At 43.2% G+C, this 24,241-nt stretch overlaps 1 protein-coding gene across 3 annotated transcripts in view; it reads left to right on the top strand.

Annotated features, from left to right (window-relative positions):
- The window catches only part of LOC126259308 (serine/threonine-protein kinase N), a 350,492-nt gene that overhangs the window by 297,699 nt on the left and 28,552 nt on the right, over window positions 1-24,241 (top strand). For all 3 annotated transcript variants that reach the window (XM_049955981.1, XM_049955982.1, XM_049955980.1), the window contains 3 exons: window positions 9,714-9,893; window positions 13,411-13,562; window positions 13,676-13,895. In XM_049955981.1, the coding sequence (XP_049811938.1) occupies window positions 9,714-9,893; window positions 13,411-13,562; window positions 13,676-13,895 (552 nt within the window). The remainder of the gene's footprint in view (window positions 1-9,713; window positions 9,894-13,410; window positions 13,563-13,675; window positions 13,896-24,241) is intronic.

Raw genomic sequence — 24,241 nt, 5'->3', positions numbered from 1 at the left:
TAAAATTTTGACTAAATCCTTTTTCATACAGAGAAGCCATCTTCAATTTTAAGTTTTGGTATCTTATTTAAATTAAATTCCTGTTGGTAGAAATTCTGACCAATGTCTTAGATTTGTGGTGGTTTGTGATAATATGCCCAACTACTGCCTTCATTGTTTGGTTGTAGTCTTCACAGTTCTTTGCTAGCAAAATAGTGTTTACATTTCTCAAAACACAAAATAATTAATATAGGCACATGAAAACAAAGAGCATGTTATGGATTGTGAGGTGACAACTAATAAGTGGAATATGTGTGGTTTTTCAAAGATTGAAATCAGTTAGGTCTTTTTCCTGAAAATTTTGTTTATGTTTTGTTTATTTTTAATGAAGGACTATGGCTTTCTTCCAGAAATGAAGCTAAACTGAATAGTTTCATTATATATATGTGTGGAGATTTCAGTCATCCAACTATCAATTAGGATAATTACAGTTTTGTAAGTGTGACAAGAATTAAAATATTACTGGATTCATTCCTTTAAAACTACCTAGAACCTCTGCAGGGCACTTACTTGTGAATTGCAGAATAGTCATGTAGCTGTAGAACAGATTGTTTGCTAGCCCACCCATAACGGAAATGTGTTGGGTCTAATGACAGCAAATAGACCTAACCTCCGTGAGGATGTCTACAGCCGGCCGCAGTGGCTGTGCGGTTCTAGGTGCTGCAGTCCGGAACCGCGGGGCTGCTACGGCCGCAGGTTTGAATCCTGCCTCGGGCATTGATGTGTGTGATGTCCTTAGGTTAGTTAGGTTTAAGTAGTTCTAAGTTCTAGGGGACTGATGACCTAAGATGTTAGTCCCAAAGTGCTCAGAGCCGTATATATATATATATATATATATATATATATATATATATATATATATATATATATATATCTAAAAAGAAAGATGATGAGACTTACCAAACAAAAGCGCTGGCAGGTCGATAGACACACAAACAAACACAAATATACACACAAAATTCAAGCTTTCGCAACAAACTGTTGCCTCATCAGGAAAGAGGGAAGGAGAGGGAAAGACGAAAGGATGTGGGTTTTAAGGGAGAGGGTAAGGAGTCATTCCAATCCCGGGAGCGGAAAGACTTACCTTAGGGGGAAAAAAGGACAGGTATACACTCGCACACACACACATATCCATCCACACATACATATATATATATATATATATATATATATATATATATATATATATATATAATGGAGGGAATCATTCCACGTAGGAAAACATATATCTAAAAACAAAGATAATGTGACTTACCAAATGAAAGTGCTGGCAGGTCGACAGACACACAAACAAACACAAACATACACACAAAATTCAAGCTTTCGCAACAAACTGTTGCCTCATCAGGAAAGAGGGAAGGAGAGGGAAAGACGAAAGGATGTGGGTTTTAAGGGAGAGGGTAAGGAGTCATTCCAATCCCGGGAGCGGAAAGACTTACCTTAGGGGGAAAAAAGGACGGGTATACACTCGCGCACGCACACACATATCCATCCACCCATATACAGACACAAGCAGACATATTTAAAGACAAAGAGTTTGGGCAGAGATGTCAGTCGAGGCAGAAGTGTAGAGGCAAAGATGTTGTTGAATGACAGGTGAGGTATGGGTGGCGGCAACTTGAGATTAGCGGAGATTGAGGCCTGGTGGATAACGGGAAGAGAGGATATATTGAAGAGCAAGTTCCCATCTCCGGAGTTCGGATAGGTTGGTGTTAGTGGGAAGTATCCAGATAACCCGGACGGTGTAACGCTGCGCCAAGATGTGCTGGCCGTGCACCAAGGCATGTTTAGCCACAGGGACTGCTGAGGGACTGCATCAGCTTTCAGACAACACCACATACAAAGTTTGCCAAGATAATCCCATTGCTGATGTCCAGGCAGAGCTTCAAGGAATCCTCAGAACCTTAGGCCCCCTACAAAACCTTTCACCTGACTCCATCAACCTCCTGACCCCACCGACACCCCGCACCCCTACCTTCTACCTTCTTCCTAAAATTCACAAACCCAATCATCCCGGCCGCCCCATTGTAGCTGGTTACCAAGTCCCCACAGAACGTATCTCCGCCTACGTAGATCAACACATTCAACCCATTACATGCAGTCTCCCATCCTTCATCAAAGACACCAACCACTTCCTCGAACGGCTGGAATCATTACCCAATCCGTTACCCCCGGAAACCATCCTTGTAACCATTGATGCCACTTCCTTATACACAAATATCCCGCACGTCCAGGGCCTCGCTGCGATGGAGCACTTCCTTTCACGCCGATCACCTGCTACCCTACCTAAAACCTCTTTCCTCATTACCTTAGCCAGCTTCATCCTGACCCACAACTTCTTCACTTTTGAAGGCCAGACATACCAACAATTAAAGGGAACAGCCATGGGTACCAGGATGGCCCCCTCATACGCCAACCTATTCATGGGTCGCTTAGAGGAAGCCTTCTTGGTTACCCAAGCCTGCCAACCCAAAGTTTGGTACAGATTTATTGATGACATCTTCATGATCTGGACTCACAGTGAAGAACAACTCCAGAATTTCCTCTCCAACCTCAACTTCTGTGGTTCCATCAGATTCACCTGGTCCTACTCCAAATCCCATGCCACTTTCCTTGATGTTGACCTCCACCTGTCCAATGGCCAGCTTCACAAGTTCGTCCACATCAAACCCACCAACAAGCAACAGTACCTGCATTATGACAGCTGCCACCCATTCCACATCAAACGGTCCCTTCCCTACAGCCTAGGTCTTCGTGGCAAACGAATCTGCTCCAGTCCGGAATCCCTGAAGCATTACACCAACAACCTGACAACAGCTTTCGCATCCCGCAACTACCCTCCCGACCTGGTACAGAAGCAAATAACCAGAGCCACTTCCTCATCCTCTCAAACCCAGAACCTCCCACAGAAGAACCACAAAAGTGCCCCACTTGTGACAGGATACTTTCCGGGACTGGATCAGATTCTGAATGTGGCTCTCCAGCAGGGATACGACTTCCTCAAATCCTGCCCTGAAATGAGATCCATCCTTCATGAAATCCTCCCCACTCCACCAAGAGTGTCTTTCCGCCGTCCACCTAACCTTTGTAACCTGTTAGTTCATCCCTATGAAATCCCCAAACCACCTTCCCTACCCTCTGGCTCCTACCCTTGTAACTGCCCCCAGTGTAAAACCTGTCCCATGCACCCTCCCACCACCACCTACTCCAGTCCTGTAACCCGGAAGGTGTACACGATCAAAGGCAGAGCCACGTGTGAAAGCAGCCACGTGATTTACCAACTGACCTGCCTACACTGTGATGCATTCTATGTGGGAATGACCAGAAATGACGAAGGTTAACTACTGTATTAGCGTGTTGTGGTTCCAGATTGTGTTGATTGGAATTTTGAGGTTTTGGAGGGAGTGGAGCTGGAAGTGGCATCTTTGCCTCTGCACTTCCGCCTCGACTGACATCTTTGCCTCTGCACTTCCGCCTCGACTGACATCTCTGCCAAAACTCTTTGTCTTTAAATATGTCTGCTTGTGTCTGTATATGTGTGGATGGATATGTGTGTGTGTGCGCGAGTGTATACCCGTCCTTTTTTCCCCCTAAGGTAAGTCTTTCCACTCCCGAGATTGGAATGACTCCTTACCCTCTCCCTTAAAACCCACATCCTTTCGTCTTTCCCTCTCCTTCCCTCTTTCCTGATGAGGCAACAGTTTGTTGCGAAAGCTTGAATTTTGTGTGTGTGTTTACGTTTGTTTGTGTGTCTATCGACCTGCCAGCGCTTTCGTTTGGTAAGTCACATCATCTTTGTTTTTAGATATATTTTTCCCACGTGGAATGTTTCCCTCTATTATATTAATATCATTAATTTGAACCCAACAATTACGTTTGTTATTGTCACTGTTGCATTTCTAAATCTTTCCTGTCGTCTTATTTTCTCTTTGTGTTTTTGCCAGTAGTTTCACTTTGTATTCACCTTCTCCTTTTTACCGTAATCTGCTATACAATTTTATCCCGCCTATATATACTCAATAATACGTAACCCACTTCCAAACCATAACCAAAAAAATTTTTTTGCCGCTTTCAACACTACCGCTGCTATAAAATCCACTGTTTCTAGTTCACAAACAGTTCCTTTCACATTTTAAACAACCATTTCGGCTAGTTCTAATAACTTTCGCTTAATTGCCATTTCTGTTTTTCCCACATCACTGATCATTTTTAGCCGCTTCCCATAGGTTTTAACGTCATTATTTCTTTGTCAGACAATTGTTAGCCTCATTCTCATAATCTGCCACCACAAAACAACTCCTTTTAATACATTACACGCAGTTTTTTCGAAATTTTCCTGAATTTCTCCGTCCTTTAACGTGTTTTGGCGGCAACACAACCACCTAACCTTTGTGCACATCGTTGTCTACCAACCCAAGTCCAACACAGCCCAGCTGTAACCAACACCTTTTCACCTTTTTCACACCAGATCTCCAGTTACTTTCCAGTTCACCTTTATCTCTCCCCATATATTTTTATTTTCATTTCAGCCTGATGTTACACTTTACACCTTCTAATACCATGTCACCCTCACAACACCCCCACAATGGCCCCATTAAGTTTTATTTACATTCCCTCCGCAAACATGCCTTCGCCCTAGCCAGATTACGCTCCCATATTCTATTTTCTCAGGCTTGTCTGACATTTGGCATTACCCCCAAAGGCCTCACACTTAAAGTTCCCATCTCTGGCTGCAACCCTTCTTTCCATCAGTCCCTATACCAGTTCCAAACTGAACAATCCATTGCCCTCACCCACCTAATCCTTCACCTACACATCAACTCAGCCAATGAACACACCCATCAACTCCTATCCTTAATAAAAGTCCTTAATCTTTCCTCTCCCACATCCACAGCGGCTGTTCAGAGCATCCTCCTACACGCCAACCGTAAATTAGAACAGCATGCCACCCTCCACCTCAAAAAACTATCCGATCTCCTGGTTTCCCACCTCCGGAAAGGCAACTCACTCACCCTTCACAACCTTTCCAGCAAACTTCAACCTCCTCTCATTGCACACAAACCCAGTCTCTCCCATCTACTCAATCTCCCACTTCCAGCTCCACTCCCTCCAAAACCTCAAAATTCCAATCAACACAATCTGGAACCACAACACACTAATTCAGTAGTTAACCTTTCCTCCAAACCTCTCTCCCAATCCAAAACCTCTGTCCTATCCAAAGGCCTCACCTTCAGCCCCACTCCCAGATTCAACCAAACAGCCCTCGTCAAAGATTTACTGTCCTACACTCGTCCTCTCTGCTGGAAATATCACTTTGCCACGAAGAAAAATGATCCTAATCCTACTCCCAATGATCCAACTCTCCAAAACACCATTCAAATTGAACCCTGCCTGGAACAGTTCCGTCCTCCGTCGCAGCGGGACCCACCTCCTCTTCCTCAAAATCACCCTCTCCAAACCTTCCAGGAATTTCTGACTTCCAGCCTTGCATCTCAATCCATCTTAAAAAACCTTAATCCTACTCCCAACATCACCACTGCTGAAGCCCAGGCTATCCGTGATCTGAAGGCTGACCGATCCATCGTCATTCTTCCGGCGGACAAGGGTTCCATGACCGTGGTACTTGATCGTCGGGAGTATGTGGCTGAGGGACTGCGTCAGCTTTCAGACAACACCACATACAAAGTTTGCCAAGGTAACCCCATTGCCGATGTCCAGGCGGAGCCTCAAGGAATCCTCAGAACCTTAGGCCCCCTGCAAAACCTTTCACCTGTCTCCATCAACCTCCTGACCCCACCGACACCTCGCACCCCTACCTTCTACCTTCTTCCTAAAATCCACAAACCCAATCAACCAGGCCGCCCCATTGTAGCTGGTTACCAAGCCCCCACAGAACGTATGTCTGCCTACGTAGATCAACACCTTCAACCCATTACATGCAGTCTCCCATCCTTTATCAAAGACACCAACCACTTTCTCGAACGCCTGGAATCCTTACCCAATCTGTTACCCCCGGAAACCATCCTTGTAACCATTGATGCCACTTCCTTATACACAAATATCCCGCACGTCCAGGGCCTCACTGCGATGGAGCATTTCCTTTCACGCCGATCACCTGCCACCCTACCTAAAACCTCTTTCCTCATCACCTTAGCCAGCTTCATCCTGACCCACAATTTCTTCACTTTTGATGGTCAGACGTACCAACAATTAAAGGGAACAGCCATGGGTACCAGGATGGCCCCCTCGTACGCCAACCTATTCATGGGTCGCTTAGAGGAAGCCTTCTTGGTTACCCAGGACTGCCAACCCAAAGTTTGGTACAGATTTATTGATGACATCTTCATGATCTGGACTCACAGTGAAGAACAACTCCAGAATTTCCTCTCCAACCTCAACTTCTGTGGTTCCATCAGATTCACCTGGTCCTACTCCAAATCCCATGCCACTTTCCTTGATGTTGACCTCCACCTGTCCAATGGCCAGCTTCACACGTTCGTCCACATCAAACCCACCAACAAGCAACAGTACCTGCATTATGACAGCTGCCACCCATTCCACATCAAACGGTCCCTTCCCTACAGCCTAGGTCTTCGTGGCAAACGAATCTGCTCCAGTCCGGAATCCCTGAAGCATTACACCAACAACCTGACAACAGCTTTCGCATCCCGCAACTACCCTCCCGACCTGGTACAGAAGCAAATAACCAGAGCCACTTCCTCATCCCCTCAAACCCAGAATCCCCCACAGAAGAACCACAAAAGTGCCCCACTTGTGACAGGATACTTTCTGGGACTGGATCAGACTCTGAACGTGGCTCTCCAGCAGGGATACGACTTCCTCAAATCCTGCCCTGAAATGAGATCCATCCTTCATGAAATCCTCCCCACTCCACCAAGAGCGTCTTTCCGCCGTCCACCTAACCTTCTTAACCTCTTGGTTCATCCCTATGAAATCCCCAAACAACGTTCCCTACCCTCTGGCTCCTACCCTTGTAGCCGCCCCTGGTGTAAAACCTGTCCCATGCACCCTCCCACCACCACCTACTCCAGTCCTGTAACCCAGAAGGTGTACACGATCAAAGGCAGAGCCACATGTGAAAGCAGCCACGTGATTACCAACTGACCTGCCTACACTGTGATGCATTCTATGTGGGAATGACCAGCAACAAACTGTCCATTCGCATGAATGGACACAGGCAGACAGTGTTTGTTGGTAATGAGGATCACCCTGTGGCTAAACATGCCTTGGTGCACGGCCAGCACATCTTGGCACAGTGTTACACCGTCCGGGTTATCTGGATACTTCCCACCATCACCAACCTATCTGAACTCCGGAGATGGGAACTTGCTCATCAATATATCCTCTCTTCCCGTTACCCACCAGGCCTCAATCTCCGCCAACTTTAAGTTGCCGCCACTCATACCTCACCTGTCATTCAACATCATCTTTGCCTCTTCACTTCCACCTCGACTGACATCTCTGCCCAAACTCTTTGTCTTTAAATATGTCTGCTTGTGTCTGTATATGTGTGGATGGATATGTGTGTGTGTGTGCGCGAATGTATACCTGTCCTTTTTTCCCCGTAAGGTAAGTCTTTCCGCTCCCGGGATTGGAATGACTCCTTACCCTTTCCCTTAAAACCCACATCCTGTCGTCTTTCCCTCTCCTTCCCTCTTTCCTGATGAGGCAACAGTTTGTTGCGAAAGCTTGAATTTTGTGTGTGTGTTTGTGTTTTTTTGTGTGTCTATCGACCTGCCAGCACTTTCGTTCGGTTAGTCACATCATCTTTGTTTTTAGATATATTTTTCCCCATGTAGAATGTTTCCATCTATATATATATATATATATATATTCAAACTGGTCTCGGTGACCATGGGACAGTTATAGCAACGTTGGTAACTAAAGTAATAATGGCAACTAAACCAAGTAGAAAGATTTGCTTGGTCAACAAATTAGATAAAGAGGCAGTAAGGCCATATCTGAACTATGAACTTGAAACATTAACCTCTGGGCAGGAGTATGTAGAAAAGATGTGCCACAAGTTTAAAACCATAACTGACCTTGCATTTGATAGTTATTTTGAGATAGCCCAAAGATAGTCATGCATGAAAACTGTTAGTGACACCATAGTCAGTGTCCAAATAGTTGTGGAGGAGTCTGGAACTGAAACTGAGGGCAACAAAGCAAAAGAAGAAATTCTGAATTCTGTTTTCAAATGTTTCTTTTATGAGAGGAAAATCCAGGAATATTCCACCAATTAAATTATCACACCATTGCAAAATGAATGAAGTTTATATTAGTGCCAGTAGATTTGACATACAAAGGAAGTCGTTAAAATTGAACAAAGCTCCAGAGCCAGGTGGAATCCCTGCCAGATTTACAGCAGAGTTATTTCCTTTTTTAACCATGATAAAAAGCTGTGGCCCATGTTTTAAGAAAGTGTAAGTCACACAAGTCTGCAAGAAGGGTGGCAGGAGCAATCTACTCAACTACTGTCTGATATCCTTGACGTCTATTTGTTGTAGAATCTTAGAATGTATTATGAAATCAAATGTGGTGGGGTATTTCAAACAGAATGACCTCCTCCATGCCAACCAGCTTGAATTCTGAAAACATCAGTCCTACAAAACCCAACTCATGTTTTTCTCTCATGACATCCTGAAAACTATGGATCAGGGCCGTTGAGCAGATGCAGTATTTCTTTACTTCCAAAAGGCATTTGACATTGTACTACAGCTCCACTTACTATCGAAAGTACGAGCGTATGAAGTATAAAGTGAAATTTGTGACTGGATTCAGAATTTCTTGGTAGGGAGGATGCAGGAAAGTCATCAATAGATGTAGAAGTAAGTTGAGGTGTACTCTAGAGAAGTATGTTGGGACACACTTTTCATGATGTACATAAATGATCTTACAGACAATATTAATAATAACCTCAGACTTTTTGTCAATGATGCATTTATCTATAATGAACTGCTGTCTGGGAAAGGTAAAAAATATTCAGTAGGATGTTGATAGTATTTTAAAGAAATGTAAAGATCGACAACCTGATTTAAATGTTCAGAAATATAAAATTTTGCACTCTACAAAATGGGAAATATTTAATGTCCTATGACTACAAAGTCAATGAGGGATAATTGCAATTGGTCAGCTCACACAAATATCAGGGTGTAAAAGTTTGTAGAGATATGAAATATATGGTCAGTCATAAGTACAGCAGGTGGTAGACCAATTTATTGGCAGAATATCTAGGGTAATGCAATCAATCAGCAAAGGAGATTGATTATGTGACCTATTGCAGAATATTGCTAAAGTGTGTGGTACCCATACCTGATAGGACTAACAGGGAATATTGAATGTCTGCAAAGGAGGTCACAACATAATGAATCTAGGAATGTACTACAACCCCTACCTATTGTTCCCCTTCATATTGCTCACAAACATAAAATTAGACAGAGGAAGAATCCCAAATAACTAATATGCTCTTCACAGTGGTTTGTAGAGAATGGATGTAGATGTAAGTATGTCGTGTACCTCGTAGGAGGGTGGTTCTTAAACACTATTATGTACGGTACATTGCTTTCACAGTTCATTGAAATAGAACTGTCCTATATTGTTCATAATTTCTCACACTCTACAGTTTGTTTTCAATTTTTTTCTATTTTTTTCAGGTTATCCTGGCACAGTATCGTAACACAGGAGAATATTTTGCAATCAAAGCTTTGAAAAAAGGTGACATCATTGCCAGAGATGAAGTAGAATCTCTTCTTTCAGAAAAAAGAATCTTTGAAGTAGCAAACACAATACGACATCCCTTTTTGGTGAACCTTTTTGCTTGCTTTCAAACAGAAGTAAGTATTGAAATTCAAATAATCAGTCATTGAACTAAAAAATATTTCACAGGGAAGATGGGGCTTGAGAGACAACTGAAAGTTTTGCATAAATATTAGTAATTATTGATATTATTTCATTTTTGGAGGATGGGGGGGTGTACGTAGAGTTCATTTTTTCCTTTTCTCAAAAATATGAAAAAACGTACATTCTTCAACTTGTTCAGCAAATTTAACAACATTTTTATTCAGAATTTTTAAAAATCTTTCTAGCTTGTTTTGAGTCCCATTCTTTTTGATCATTTAATTAATTCATTTATCACATTCTGTTGTTAGAATGGAGGATTATAGTGTTACTTAAATGGGTACTGGATATAGAAACAAACAACTATATTTGAATTGCTCTCTCATAGTACCCATCAAAGCAAATGTAATAAATTAATTAGGATACTACAACAATAAACCTTTACTGCAGTCAGTAGATAAGTGACCAAAATTATGCTAATCTGAATTATGTTGTTTTAATTTTGTTTATATTATGGTGTCATAATTCTTTTTCTTTCCCAGTGATGTAATTTCTTCCATTCACTCATTCAAAATGCCATTACCATGGTAGCATTCACTGTAACTGTAACATCCCAATAGTTTCCTCAAACAATTAGCTCAAAACTGAAGTCATTTAGTTGTCTTCATGTGTGGATTTGGGATAACAGGTGTGTTTCTTTCAGAGAGTGTGGCATAACACTTGTTTTATGGTACACAGTCACAAAATTGCCTGTTCGTGCAAGTACAGATAATTTTGCAGCGTTAATATAATTGCCACCAGTTGTTTACAGGCACAGAGCTAGACGCATGCCAGTAGAATTGTATTTGATGTGTAGCACTCAGATTATTGCTAATCAGTATGTTTGCAGTGTATGAGTATGTACAAATAGACAGAACAGAAATGGTGGCAGAAAATCACAGCCAGACTAAAAGTTCGGTACTGCGCTGACAAATGAGATGCAGCATGTCAGTTTTCCAGATTATGTTGCAAATGTGTGGAAGAGAAATTATTAATTCAAATGTTACGCAAAAATTATGATGACTGTATTATAAACTTATACCAAGAAGTCACAAAAGCTTTTCTGTAAATAAAACGTGTTATTTGCTGTAGATAAAATACATTCAAGGGCTGTCCAAAAATAAATATAGAATAAATATTTATTCAGAGAGAATTATTTGACACTAGTCACCTTCAAAGTAGTTCCCTTCAGTAGATAAGTGACCAAAATTATGCTAATCTGAATTATGTTGTTTTAATTTTGTTTATATTATGGTGTCTCTTAACATTACCGCCATAGCTGGAAGAATCGGTGGAAAGCCTCTTTGGTTATGGTGTGGAGCTGTTTCTTCTAAGTCTGCATAATGTCTTGCCTATTCTGAAATCTGGTCCGTTTTAGAATCTTTTTAGTTTAGGGAAAAGCCAGAACTCACTCGGTGCTAGGTAAGCCATATTGTGTTTGACCAAAAAACTCTGAATTAATTGAGAGTGATACTTTTGGTGAAGGTGCCAACTGCCTTCTGCCCATAAGTCTGGCCATTTATATCTCATTGCTTCACAAAGGTGATCCAGAACCTGTTGGTAGTACTCCTTTTGACATTAGTACTTTCTGGGGCGCACTTGTGATGGACTATGCCATTTGAGGCAAAAAAGATCGTCAGCGTGATTTTCACTTTGATGCGGACATGCCTCCCTTTTTGGGGTATCAAGGATGATGGATGCTTCTATTGTGATTATTCTTTGTGAGCTGTACTCATAAACAGGCACTCATCACCAGTGATCACTGTAAAGGAAGTTGGGATTACTTTTGAAAGTATCCAACTTGTCCTTTGCAATCTCTGAACAAAGTTGCTTTTGCTCAGTTGTTAGCAGCTTTGCTACTATTTTGCTGAGATTCTCCTGAGGTCGATACATTCCGTTAAAATAGAATGAATGGGTCAAATAATAAATTTAACCTTGTGTGTGAGTTCTCAGGCCGTGACTTGTCTATCCTGCATCACCAGATCCCTTATTTGTTCAACAACAACTACCACCTCATTTTCAGATATTGTGGTCCTACCTGAACATGTTTCCCTCTTCACTGATGAGTGACCATCTTTGAAACAGTTGTACCTCTTCTTTATCTGTGTGGTACCAGTTCCTCCATCCCCAAACACTTGTCGAATCTTGTGAATTGTTTCAACTTGAGAATTGCCAAGATTAAGATAAAATTTAATGCAGTAACATTATTTCACTTTTTCTGTCATTTTGCCAACACGTCAAAGTCTGACAACTACCACTTACGAGTGTTCACTCACCAATGGCTAGCCAGTGATGGGTTGTTTACGTAGTCATGAAAAAATCAGGCATATGCCTACAGACATATTGAATGCATGTGCCCTGAAGCTATTCTTGGTTTCTATAATAAAAAATAAAATTGGATACTTTTTGAATAGCCCTTGTAGATATGTAACAAGGTAATATTTGTTGGTCATCCCTGTAGTTGAGTTGTCAACCTGTAGGTTTTCTGTGTAATATTGACTGCAAGGACAGATAGTGTTGTGTCGCTCACTTCCACATATTCAACAAGGTGAAGAATACTAGCTGGGCTTAGAGAAAGGACATTACACGTTTGCTGTTTGTGGAAGTGCGAATAGGCAGCAGTAGGAGGCATCACAAAATACACTCTTGTATTATTTTTATCAGGGAAACAAACAGCTTCTGAATGTCATTTTGATGAATTTCTTGCCATACCAGAGACAAATGTGACATCAGTTTCAGTGATGTACAAAAGCCTTCTTTAAGCTTAGAAAAAGTCGTAGAGTGAGTGAAAGAAAACCTGAACAAGTCCCTTCCCACCACACCCCTCACACCCTATTTCCACTTCTCACCTGCATAACCGTCAGTGACAAAGCTGAAATGGTATACTGATGTGTCCATCAAACTCCACTCTTTTTACCCTTTTGGGTTTTTTTATATTGGCTTGCTCCTATAAAGGAGTATGTTCTTTTCCTGCTGATCTTAATTTACCAATATTTACATACTTAATACCCCTTCTTCTGTAGACACTGTGTTATAATCTGCTCAATTTTTTACTGCATTATAGGGAGTTTTAAATATGGGTATGACATTGTTACGTGCCTCAAGGTCTTCTGTCACATTTGTAGTAGTTTACAGTGTGTAGTAGTTTACAGTGTGTTTCTTTTATTCATAGTAAAATTTTGTTACAGCTGTTGTGAATATAGTGAATTTCAATGTTGTAAATGTATGGATTGTAATAAGTGTGGAAGCATTGCAACATTACAACTCATATTAGTTAAAAATGTCAGTGAATCTTCCAGTATCATATGCTGTGTGTTTCACTTCCACGCGTCTGCCTCTCGCGTCTTGGCATGCCATTGATTGCTGTGGAATCATCTATATGAATTTATATTCTCGTGATTGTTTCATATTCATATCACTTACAGTGTTTCCGAGTAAGTATGTTACTGAACTAAATATCTGTTCTTGTTAAAGGCTCATGTGTGCTTTGTAATGGAGTATGCCGCTGGTGGAGACTTAATGATGCATATACATGCAGATGTTTTCACTGAGCCTCGAGCAGTGTTTTATGCAGCTTGCGTTGTTCTTGGACTGCAGTATCTTCATGAAAGCAAAATAATATACAGGTATGTTTAGCAGCAATTAATAAAGAGTATAATTCTGGGAAACATTATTACTGAATTATGCCGCAGTTTGCATTTCAAGACTATATCAATGTCTAAGTTTGCTTATGTTTCAGAGACCTGAAACTGGATAATTTATTGCTGGATACAGAAGGTTATGTAAAAATTGCTGATTTTGGATTATGTAAGGAAGGTATGGCATATGGAGATCGGACTGGAACATTTTGTGGTACCCCCGAATTTCTTGCACCTGAAGTATTAACGGAGACATCTTACACTCGTGCTGTGGACTGGTGGGGACTTGGAGTATTAATTTTTGAAATGCTTGTTGGTGAGGTATGTTTGACAGCACAGTATTATTGTTGAAGTTACAATGACACAGATATAAGCATGTTTCCAACAGTAGAAATTATATAAGTTGTATACACTTTTGTTTAAATGACACTACTGGCCATTTTAAGATGAGAATAAAGTGTAAGTTATTAATTTTTAACACATTGCAGGGATTTGCCCCCATTGACCCATAACATAAACAAATGTAATGTATTGTGCATAAGTAGTTCATAGGAGCCATTATGGTTTATTTACACATTTCCGAACAGTCACTGAAAGCAGTCACAACCTGTGCACATCTGGGAAAAGCTGTGCTGAGCGATTTAAACCAGAAAACTTACTTGCAAGAAAGGCAGATAGCAGACTGTGTGAATCTCCAGAAGAATCTTGGCCACTTATGAAGGAGGTACCTTACAAAACCCTCTTTTGACCAATACTTAAATTTTGCTCCTTAGTGTAGGACCCATACAAGAAAGGATTGATAGAGAAAACAGACACAGTCCAAAGAAGAGCAGTGTGTTTCATTGCAGGTTTATTTATGAAGTGTGGAAGCGTCATGGAGACGTTCATCGAACTCCTGTGACAGACATTATGCGAGATATGTTGTGCTTCATAGTTGATTTACTATTACAGTTCTGCAGAAATACTTACGTAGAGCAGTCAACTGACATAGTGCTTGTTACTGTGCTGGAACAGATTCGTTTGCCACGAAGACCTAAGCTGTAGGGATACATGAAAGTGTATACCTGTGGCAAACGAATCTGCTCCAATCCTGAATCCCTGAACCATTACACCAGTAACCTGAAGACAGCTTTCGCATCCTGCAACTACCCTCCCGACCTGGCACAAAAGCAAATAACCATAGCCACTTCTTCATCCCCTCAAACCCAGAACCTCCCACAGAAGGACCCCAAAAGGGCCCCACTTGTGACAGGATACTTTACGGGACTGAATCAGACTCTGAATGTGGCTCTCCAGCAGTGATACGACGTCCTCAAATCCTGCCCTGAAATGAGACCCATCTTCACGAAATCCTCCCCACTCCACCAAGAGTGTCTTTCCGCCGTCCACCTAACCTTCGTAACCTCTTGGTTCATCCCTATGAAATCCCCAAACCACCTTCCCTACCCTCTGGATCCTACCCTTGTAACCGCCCGAGGTGTAAAACCTGTCCCATGCACCCTCCCCCCACCACCGCCTATTTCAGTCCTGTAACCCGGAAGGTGTACACGATCAGAGGAAGAGCCACGTGTGAAAGCACCCATGTGATTTAGCAACTGACATGCCTACACTGTGAAGCCTTCTATGTGGGAATGACCAGCAACAAACTGTCCACTCGCATGAACGGACACAGGCAGACAGTGTTTGTTGGTAATGAGGATCACCCTGTGGCCAAACATGCCTTGGTGCACGGCCAGCACATCTTTCCACAGTGTTACACCATCCGGGTTATCTGGATACTTCCCACTGACACCAACCTATCAGAACTCCGAAGATGGGAACTTGCCCTTTAATATATTCTCTCTTCCCGTTACCCACCAGGCCTCAACCTCCGCTAATTTCAAGTTGCCGCCCCTCGTACATCACCTGTCATTCAACAACATCTTTGCCTCTGTACTTCTGCCTTGACTGACATCTCTGCCCAACCTCTTTGAATTTACATATGTCTGTCTGTGTCTATATGTGTGTGTGTGTGTGTGTGTCTGTGTGTGTGTGTGTGTGTGTGTGTGCACCTGTCCTTTTTTCCTCGTAAGGTAAGTCTTTCCACTCCCGGGATTGGAATGACTCCTTACCCTCTCCCTTAAAACCCACATCCTTTCGGCTTTCCCTATCCTTCCCTCTATCCTGATGAAGCAACCTTGAGTTGCGAAAGATTGAAATTTGTATGTGTGTTTGTGTGTTTTTTGTTGTGTCTATCTACCAGCGCTTTCTCGTTTGGTAAGTCACAGCATCTTTGTAATAGAGGGAAACATTCCACATGGGAAAAATATATATAAAAAAACAAAGATGCTGTAACTTACCAAACGAGAAAGCGCTGGTATGTTGATAGATTGTTTAGATGATGTGACTTACCATACGAAAGTGCTGGCACGTCGATAGACACACAAACAAACACAATCATACACATAAAATTCTAGCTTTCGCAACCAACGGTTGCTTCATCAGGAAAGGGGCAAGGAGAGGGAAAGACGAAAGGATGTGGGTTTTAAGGGAGAGCATAAGGAGTCATTTCAATCCCGGGAGCGGAAATACTTACCTTAGGGGGAAAAAAGGACAGGTATACACTCGCACACACACCCATATCCAGACACAAGTAGACATTTGTAAAGGCATAGAGATTCGGCAGAGATGTCAGTCGAGGCACAAGTACAGAGGCAAAGATGTTGTTGAAAGACAGGTGAGGTATGAGCGGCGGCAACTTGAAATTAGCGGAGATTGAGGCCTGGTGGGTAACGGGAAGAGAGAATATATTGAAGAGCAAGTTCCCATCTCCGGAGTTTGGATAGGTTGGTGTTAGTGGGAAGTATCCAGATAACCCGGACAGTGTAACACTGTGCCAAGGTGTGCTGGCCGTGCACCAAGGCATGTTTAGCCTGATCCTCATTACCAACAAACACTGTCTGCCTGTGTCCATTCATGTGAATGGACAGTTCGTTGCTGGTCATTCCCACATAGAAAGCTTCACAGTGTAGGCAGGTCAGTTAGTAAATCACGTGGCTGCTTTCACACATGGCTCTGCCTTTGATCGTGTACACCTTCCGGGTTACAGGACTGGAGTAGGTGGTGGTGGGAGGGTGCATGGGACAGGTTTTACACCAGGGCTGGTTACAAGGGTAGGAGCCAGAGGGTAGGGAAGGTGGTTTGGGGATTTCATAGGGATGAACTAAGAGGTTACGAAGGTTAGGTGGACGGTGGAAAGACACTCTTGGTGGAGTGGGGAGGATTTCATGAAGGATAGATCTCATTTCAGGGCCGGATTTGAGGAAGTCGTAACCCTGCTGGAGAGCCACATTCAGAGTCTGTTCCAGTCCCGGAAAGTATCCTGTCACAAGTGGGGCACTTATGTGGTTCTTCTGTGGGAGGTTCTGGGTTTGAGGGGATGAGGAAGTGCCTCTGGTTATTTGCTTCTTACCAAGTCGGGAGGGTAGTTGCGGGATGCGAAATTGTTTTCAGGTTGTTGGTGTAATGGTTCAGGGATTCCGGACTGGAAGATGTCATCAACAATTCTGTACCAAACTTTGGGTTGGCAGGTCTGGGTAACCAAGAAGGCTTCCTCTAGGTGACCCACGAATAGGTTGGCGTACGAGGGGGCCATCGTGGTACCCATGGCTGTTCCCTTTAATTGTTGGTATGTCTGGCCTTCAAAAGTGAAGAAGTTGTGGGTCAGGATGAAGCTGGCTAAGGTAATGAGGAAAGCGGTTTTAGGTAGGGTGGCAGGTGATCGGTGTGAAAGGAAATGCTCCATCGCAGCGAGGCCCTGGACGTGCGGAATATTTGTGTATAAGGAAGTGGCATCAATGGTTACAGGGATGGTTTCCGGGGGTAACAGATTGGGTAAGGATTCCAGGCGTTCGAGAAAGTGGTTGGTGTCTTTGATGAAGGATGGGAGACTGCATGTAATGGGTTGAAGGTGTTGATCTACGTAGGCAGAGATACGTTCTGTGGGGGCTTGGTAACCAGCTACAATGGGGTGGCCGGGATGATTGTGTTTGTGAATTTTAGGTAGAAGGTAGGGGTGCGGGGTGTCGGTGGGGTCAGGAGGTTGATGGAGTCAGGTGAAAGGTTTTGCAGGGGGCCTAAGGTTCTGAGGATTCCTTGAAGCTCCGCCTGGACATCGGGAATGGGATTACCTTGGCAAACTTTGTATGTGGTGTTGTCTGAAAGCTGACGCAGTTCCTCAGCCACATACTCCCGACGATCAAGTACCACGGTCATGGAACCCTTGTCCGCCGGAAGAATGACGATGGATCGGTCAGCCTTCAGATCATGGATAGCCTGGGTTTCAGCAGTGGTGATGTTGGGAGTAGGATTAAGGTTTTTTAAGATGGATTGAGATGCAAGGCTGGAAGTCAGAAATTCCTGGAAGGTTTGGAGAGGGTGATTTTGAGGAAGAGGAGGTGGGTCCCGCTGCGACGGAGGACGGAACTGTTCCAGGCAGGGTTCAATTTGGATAGTGTCCTGGGGAGTTGGATCATTAGGAGTAGGATTAGGATCATTTTTCTTCGTGGCAAAGTGATATTTCCAGCAGAGAGGACGAGAGTAGGACAGTAAATCTTTGACGAGGGCTGTTTGGTTGAATCTGGGAGTGGGGCTGAAGGTGAGGCCTTTGGATAGGACAGAGGTTTTGGATTGGGAGAGAGGTTTGGAGGAAAGGTTAACTACTGAATTAGGGTGTTGTGGTTCCAGACTGTGTTGATTGGAATTTTGAGGTTTTGGAGGGAGTGGAGCTGGAAGTGGGAGATTGAGTAGATGGGAGAGACTGGGTTTGTGTGCAATGAGAGGAGGTTGAAGTTTGCTGGAAAGGTTGTGAAGGGTGAGTGAGTTGCCTTTCCGGATGTGGGAAACCAGGAGATTGGATAGTTTTTTGAGGTGGAGTGTGGCATGCTGTTCTAATTTACGGTTGGCGTGTAGGAGGATGCTCTGAACAGCCGCTGTGGATGTGGGAGAGGAAAGATTAAGGACTTTTATTAAGGATAGGAGTTGATGGGTGTGTTCATTGGCTGAGTTGATGTGTAGGTGAAGGATTAGGTGGGTGAGGGCAATGGATTGTTCAGTTTGGAACTGGTATAGGGACTGATGGAAAGAAGGGTTGCAGCCAGAGATGGGAACTTTAAGTGTGAGGCCTTTGGGGGTAATGCCAAATGTCAGACAAGCCTGAGAAAATAGAATATGGGAGCGTAATCTGGCTAGGGCGAAGGCATGTTTGCGGAGGGAATGTAAATAAAACTTAATGGGGCCATTGTGGGGGTGTTGTGAGGGTGACATGGTATTAGAAGGTGTAAAGTGTAACATCAGGCTGAAATGAAAATAAAAATATATGGGGAGAGATAAAGGTGAACTGGAAAGTAACTGGAGATCTGGTGTGAAAAAGGTGAAAAGGTGTTGGTTACAGCTGGGCTGTGTTGGACTTGGGTTGGTAGACAACGATGTGCACAAAGGTTAGGTGGTTGTGTTGCCGCCAAAACACGTTAAAGGACGGAGAAATTCAGGAAAATTTCGAAAAAACTGCGTGTAATGTATTAAAAGGAGTTGTTTTGTGGTGGCAGATTATGAGAATGAGGCTAACAATTGTCTGACAAAGAAATAATGACGTTAAAACCTATGGGAAGCGGCTAAAAATGATCAGTGATGTGGGAAAAACAGAAATGGCAATTAAGCGAAAGTTATTAGAACTAGCCGAAATGGTTGTTTAAAATGTGAAAGGAACTGTTTGTGAACTAGAAACGGTGGATTTTATAGCAGCGGTAGTGTTGAAAGCGGCAAAAAAATTTTTTTGGTTACGGTTTGGAAGTGGGTTACGTATTATTGAGTATATATAGGCGGGATAAAATTGTATAGCAGATTACGGTAAAAAGGAGAAGGTGAATACAAAGTGAAACTACTGGCAAAAACACAAAGAGAAAATAAGACGACAGGAAAGATTTAGAAATGCAACAGTGACAATAACAAACGTAATTGTTGGGTTCAAATTAATGATATTAATATAATAGAGGGAAACATTCCACGTGGGAAAAATACATCTAAAAACAAAGATGATGTGACTTACCGAACGAAAGCGCTGGCAGGTCGATAGACACACAAACAAACGCAAACACACACACAAAATTCAAGCTTTCGCAACAAACTGTTGCCTCATCAGGAAAGAGGGAAGGAGAGGGAAAGACAAAAGGATGTGGGTTTTAAGGGAGAGGGTAAGGAGTCATTCCAATCCCGGGAGCGGAAAGACTTACCTTAGGGGGAAAAAAGGACGGGTATACACTCGTGCACACACACACATATCCATCCACACATATACAGACACAAGCAGACATATTTAAAGACAAAGAGTTTTGGCAGAGATGTCAGTCGAGGCGGAAGTGCAGAGGCAAAGATGGCACTTCCAGCTCCACTCCCTCCAAAACCTCAAAATTCCAATCAACACAATCTGGAACCACAACACACTAATTCAGTAGTTAACCTTTCCTCCAAACCTCTCTCCCAATCCAAAACCTCTGTCCTATCCAAAGGCCTCACCTTCAGCCCCACTCCCAGATTCAACCAAACAGCCCTCGTCAAAGATTTACTGTCCTACTCTCGTCCTCTCTGCTGGAAATATCACTTTGCCACGAAGAAAAATGATCCTAATCCTACTCCTAATGATCCAACTCCCCAGGACACTATCCAAATTGAACCCTGCCTGGAACAGTTCCGTCCTCCGTCGCAGCGGGACCCACCTCCTCTTCCTCAAAATCACCCTCTCCAAACCTTCCAGGAATTTCTGACTTCCAGCCTTGCATCTCAATCCTTCTTAAAAAACCTTAATCCTACTCCCAACATCACCACTGCTGAAACCCAGGCTATCCGTGATCTGAAGGCTGACCGATCCATCGTCATTCTTCCGGCGGACAAGGGTTCCATGACCGTGGTACTTGATCGACGGGAGTATGTGGCTGAGGGACTGCGTCAGCTTTCAGACAACACCACATACAAAGTTTGCCAAGGTAATCCCATTCCCGATGTCCAGGCGGAGCTTCAAGGAATCCTCAGAACCTTAGGCCCCCTGCAAAACCTTTCACCTGACTCCATCAACCTCCTGACCCCACCGACACCCCGCACCCCTACCTTCTACCTAAAATTCACAAACACAATCATCCCGGCCACCCCATTGTAGCTGGTTACCAAGCCCCCACAGAACGTATCTCTGCCTACGTAGATCAACACCTTCAACCCATTACATGCAGTCTCCCATCCTTCATCAAAGACACCAACCACTTTCTCGAACGCCTGGAATCCTTACCCAATCTGTTACCCCCGGAAACCATCCCTGTAACCATTGATGCCACTTCCTTATACACAAATATTCCGCACGTCCAGGGCCTCGCTGCGATGGAGCATTTCCTTTCACACCGATCACCTGCCACCCTGCCTAAAACCGCTTTCCTCATTACCTTAGCGACCTTCATCCAGACCCACAACTTCTTCACTTTTGAAGGCCAGACATAGCAACAATTAAAGGGAACAGCCATGGGTACCAGGATGGCCCCCTCGTACGCCAACCTATTCATGGGTCACCTAGAGGAAGCCTTCTTGGTTACCCAGACCTGCCAACCCAAAGTTTGGTACAGAATTATTGATGACATCTTCCAGTCCGGAATCCCTGAACCATTACACCAACAACCTGAAAACAATTTCGCATCCCGCAACTACCCTCCCGACCTGGTACAGAAGCAAATAAACAGAGGCACTTCCTCATCCCTTCAAACCCAGAACCTCCCACAGAAGAACCACATAAGTGCCCCACTTGTGACAGGATACTTTCCGGGACTGGAACAGACTCTGAATGTGGCTCTCCAGCAGGGTTACGACTTCCTCAAATCCGGCCCTGAAATGAGATCCATCCTTCATGAAATCCTCCCCACTCCACCAAGAGTGTCTTTCCACCGTCCACCTAACCTTCGTAACCTCTTAGTTCATCCCTATGAAATCCCCAAACCACCTTCCCTACCCTCTGGCTCCTACCCTTGTAACCAGCCCTGGTGTAAAACCTGTCCCATGCACCCTCCCACCACCACCTACTCCAGTCCTGTAACCCGGAAGGTGTACACGATCAAAGGCAGAGCCATGTGTGAAAGCAGCCACGTGATTTACTAACTGACCTGCCTACACTGTGAAGCTTTCTATGTGGGAATGACCAGCAACGAACTGTCCATTCGCATGAATGGACACAGGCAGACAGTGTTTGTTGGTAATGAGGATCACCCTGTGGCTAAACATGCCTTGGTGCACGGCCAGCACATCTTGGCACAGTGTTACACCGTCCGGGTTATCTGGATACTTCCCACCAACACCAACCTATCCGAACTCCGGAGATGGGAACTTGCTCTTCAATATATCCTCTCTTCCTGTTACCCACCAGGCCTCAATCTCCGCCAACTTCAAGTTGCCGCCACTCATACCTCACCTGTCGTTCAACAACATCTTTGCGTCTGCACTTCCGCCTCGACTGACATCTCTGCCCAAACTCTTTGTCTTTAAATATATCTACTTGTGTCTGTATATGTGTGGATGGATATGTGTGTGTGTGCGCGAGTGTATACCCGTCCTTTTTTTCCCCCTAAGGTAAGTCTTTCCGCTCCCGGGATTGGAATGACTCCTTACCCTCTCCCTTAAAACCCAAATCCTTTCGTCTTTCCCTCTCCTTCCCTCTTTCGTGACGAGGCAACCGTTGGTTGCGGAAGCTTGAATTTTGTGTGTGTGTGTTTGTGTTTGTTTGTGTGTCTATCGACCTGCCAGCGCTTTCGTTCGGTAAATCACATCATCTTTGTTTTTAGATATATTTTTCCCATGTGGAATGTTTCCCTTTATTATATATATATATATATATATATATATATATATATATATATATATATATATATATATATATATATATATATTTTCAAACTGGTCTCGGTGACCATGAGACAGTTATAGCAACCTTGGTAACTAAAGTAAAAATGGCAGCTAAGCCAAGTAGAAAGATTTGCTTGGTCAACAAATTAGATAAAGAGGCAGTAAGGCGGGCAGGCACAAACATACACGCAAATAAGATCTTGAGATTTTTGTGTAGTGTTACATGTCAGTAGTAAACCTATTGAATAAAGATAAAAGTTTGGGGAAAAAAATCTGGTTATTTGTGGGAATAGAAACAACAGATGGAAAGAATATCTCTCTCTCTCTCTCTCTCTCTCTCTCTCTCTCTCTCATCTCTGCCCAAACTCTTTGTCGTTAAATAAGTCTGCTTGTGTCTGTATATGTGCGGATGGATAGGTGTGTGTGTGCGAGTGTATACCTGTCCTTTTTTCCCCCTTAGGTAAGTCTTTCCGTTCCCGGGATTGGATGACTCCTTATCCTCTCCCTTAAAACCCACGTCCTTTCATCTTTCCCTCTCCTTCCCTCTTTCCTGATGAAGCAACCGGGGGTTGCGAAAGCTCGAATTTTGTGTGTTTGTTTGTGTTAGTTTTTGTGTCTATCGACCTGCCAGCGCTTCGTTTGGTAAGTCACATCATCGTGTGTGTGTGTGTTTTCTGGGCTTGCTTCTCACCTTCTCTTATTTCCTCCCCTGTGTCCCCTCTCCCAGTTTAATCTTCTCTTTTCTACTTACCTGACTGCTCAGCTCAGATTAGTTGAAAAGACACTGGACTTGCATTCTGGAGAAGTGGAGTTAAACTATTCATTAGTTGCCTCCTTTTTTGTGTCAGTCTGTTTGTGTACTTCTCATGACAGGTTTATCAATACAATTAAACTGGGATAGAGCAAAATTTCTGTAGGAAAGTTTGATGATATAATGCATGTGTTCGTTAGTGGAGAGACAAATACAGGTAAGGAGATCTGTAATTGAAACATATCTGGTATGGTTAATAGGCAGTAAAACAGCAGACCAATAGGAAGACCAATGAAGAGATGGTTGGACAAAGTGAAGGAAGATATAGGAACAAGAGGAGTTGGCTGGGATATAGTCCTAAGAGAAGAATGACACATAAACAGATGTGAAGTGGAGAGTGCTTGTAAACCATTCCCAGACAACTGGAGTGGAAAACTGGTGGTGGTGGTGGTGGTGGTGGTGGTGGTGATGTGATGATGATTATGGTACAGTTAATGAACTGTTTGGTTACAATCTTGGAGACAAAAGTTATTTTGCCTCAGGCACTAATATTAAGTGGCTAGACTTTGAGGTGAACATCCTGCCTATCAGCCAGTTTTAGGTGGAGATCTGTACTCAAATTGTTGACCAAAACTCAGTTTTAATCTGTTATGTAGTTTCAATTTAGCGATTACATGCGATATTATTATGTATATTCTGTATCGTCAAAGAACAGATATTACAAATCAAGTATGAATTTTCACTCTGAAATGGAGTGTATGCTACTTTGAAACATCCAGGCAGATTAAAAATGTGTGCCGGACAGAGGTTTGAACCTGGAACTTCACCTTTGAGCCCAAGTAGTCTACCAGTTAAGCTGTCCAAGTAGTACTCATGACCCACCCTCTCAGCTTTACTTTTGCCAGTACTTCTCTCCTGCCTTCCAAACTGTAGTAGTAGTAGTAGTAGTAGTAGTAGCTTTATTCATCTGTAGATCTCGTTTTACAAGGATATAGGACATGTCCCC

Source organism: Schistocerca nitens, chromosome 5 (genome assembly GCF_023898315.1).
Source record: "Schistocerca nitens isolate TAMUIC-IGC-003100 chromosome 5, iqSchNite1.1, whole genome shotgun sequence".
NCBI classification, from domain to species: Eukaryota; Metazoa; Arthropoda; class Insecta; order Orthoptera; family Acrididae; genus Schistocerca; species Schistocerca nitens.
This window is presented reverse-complemented; position numbering and strand designations above follow the sequence as displayed.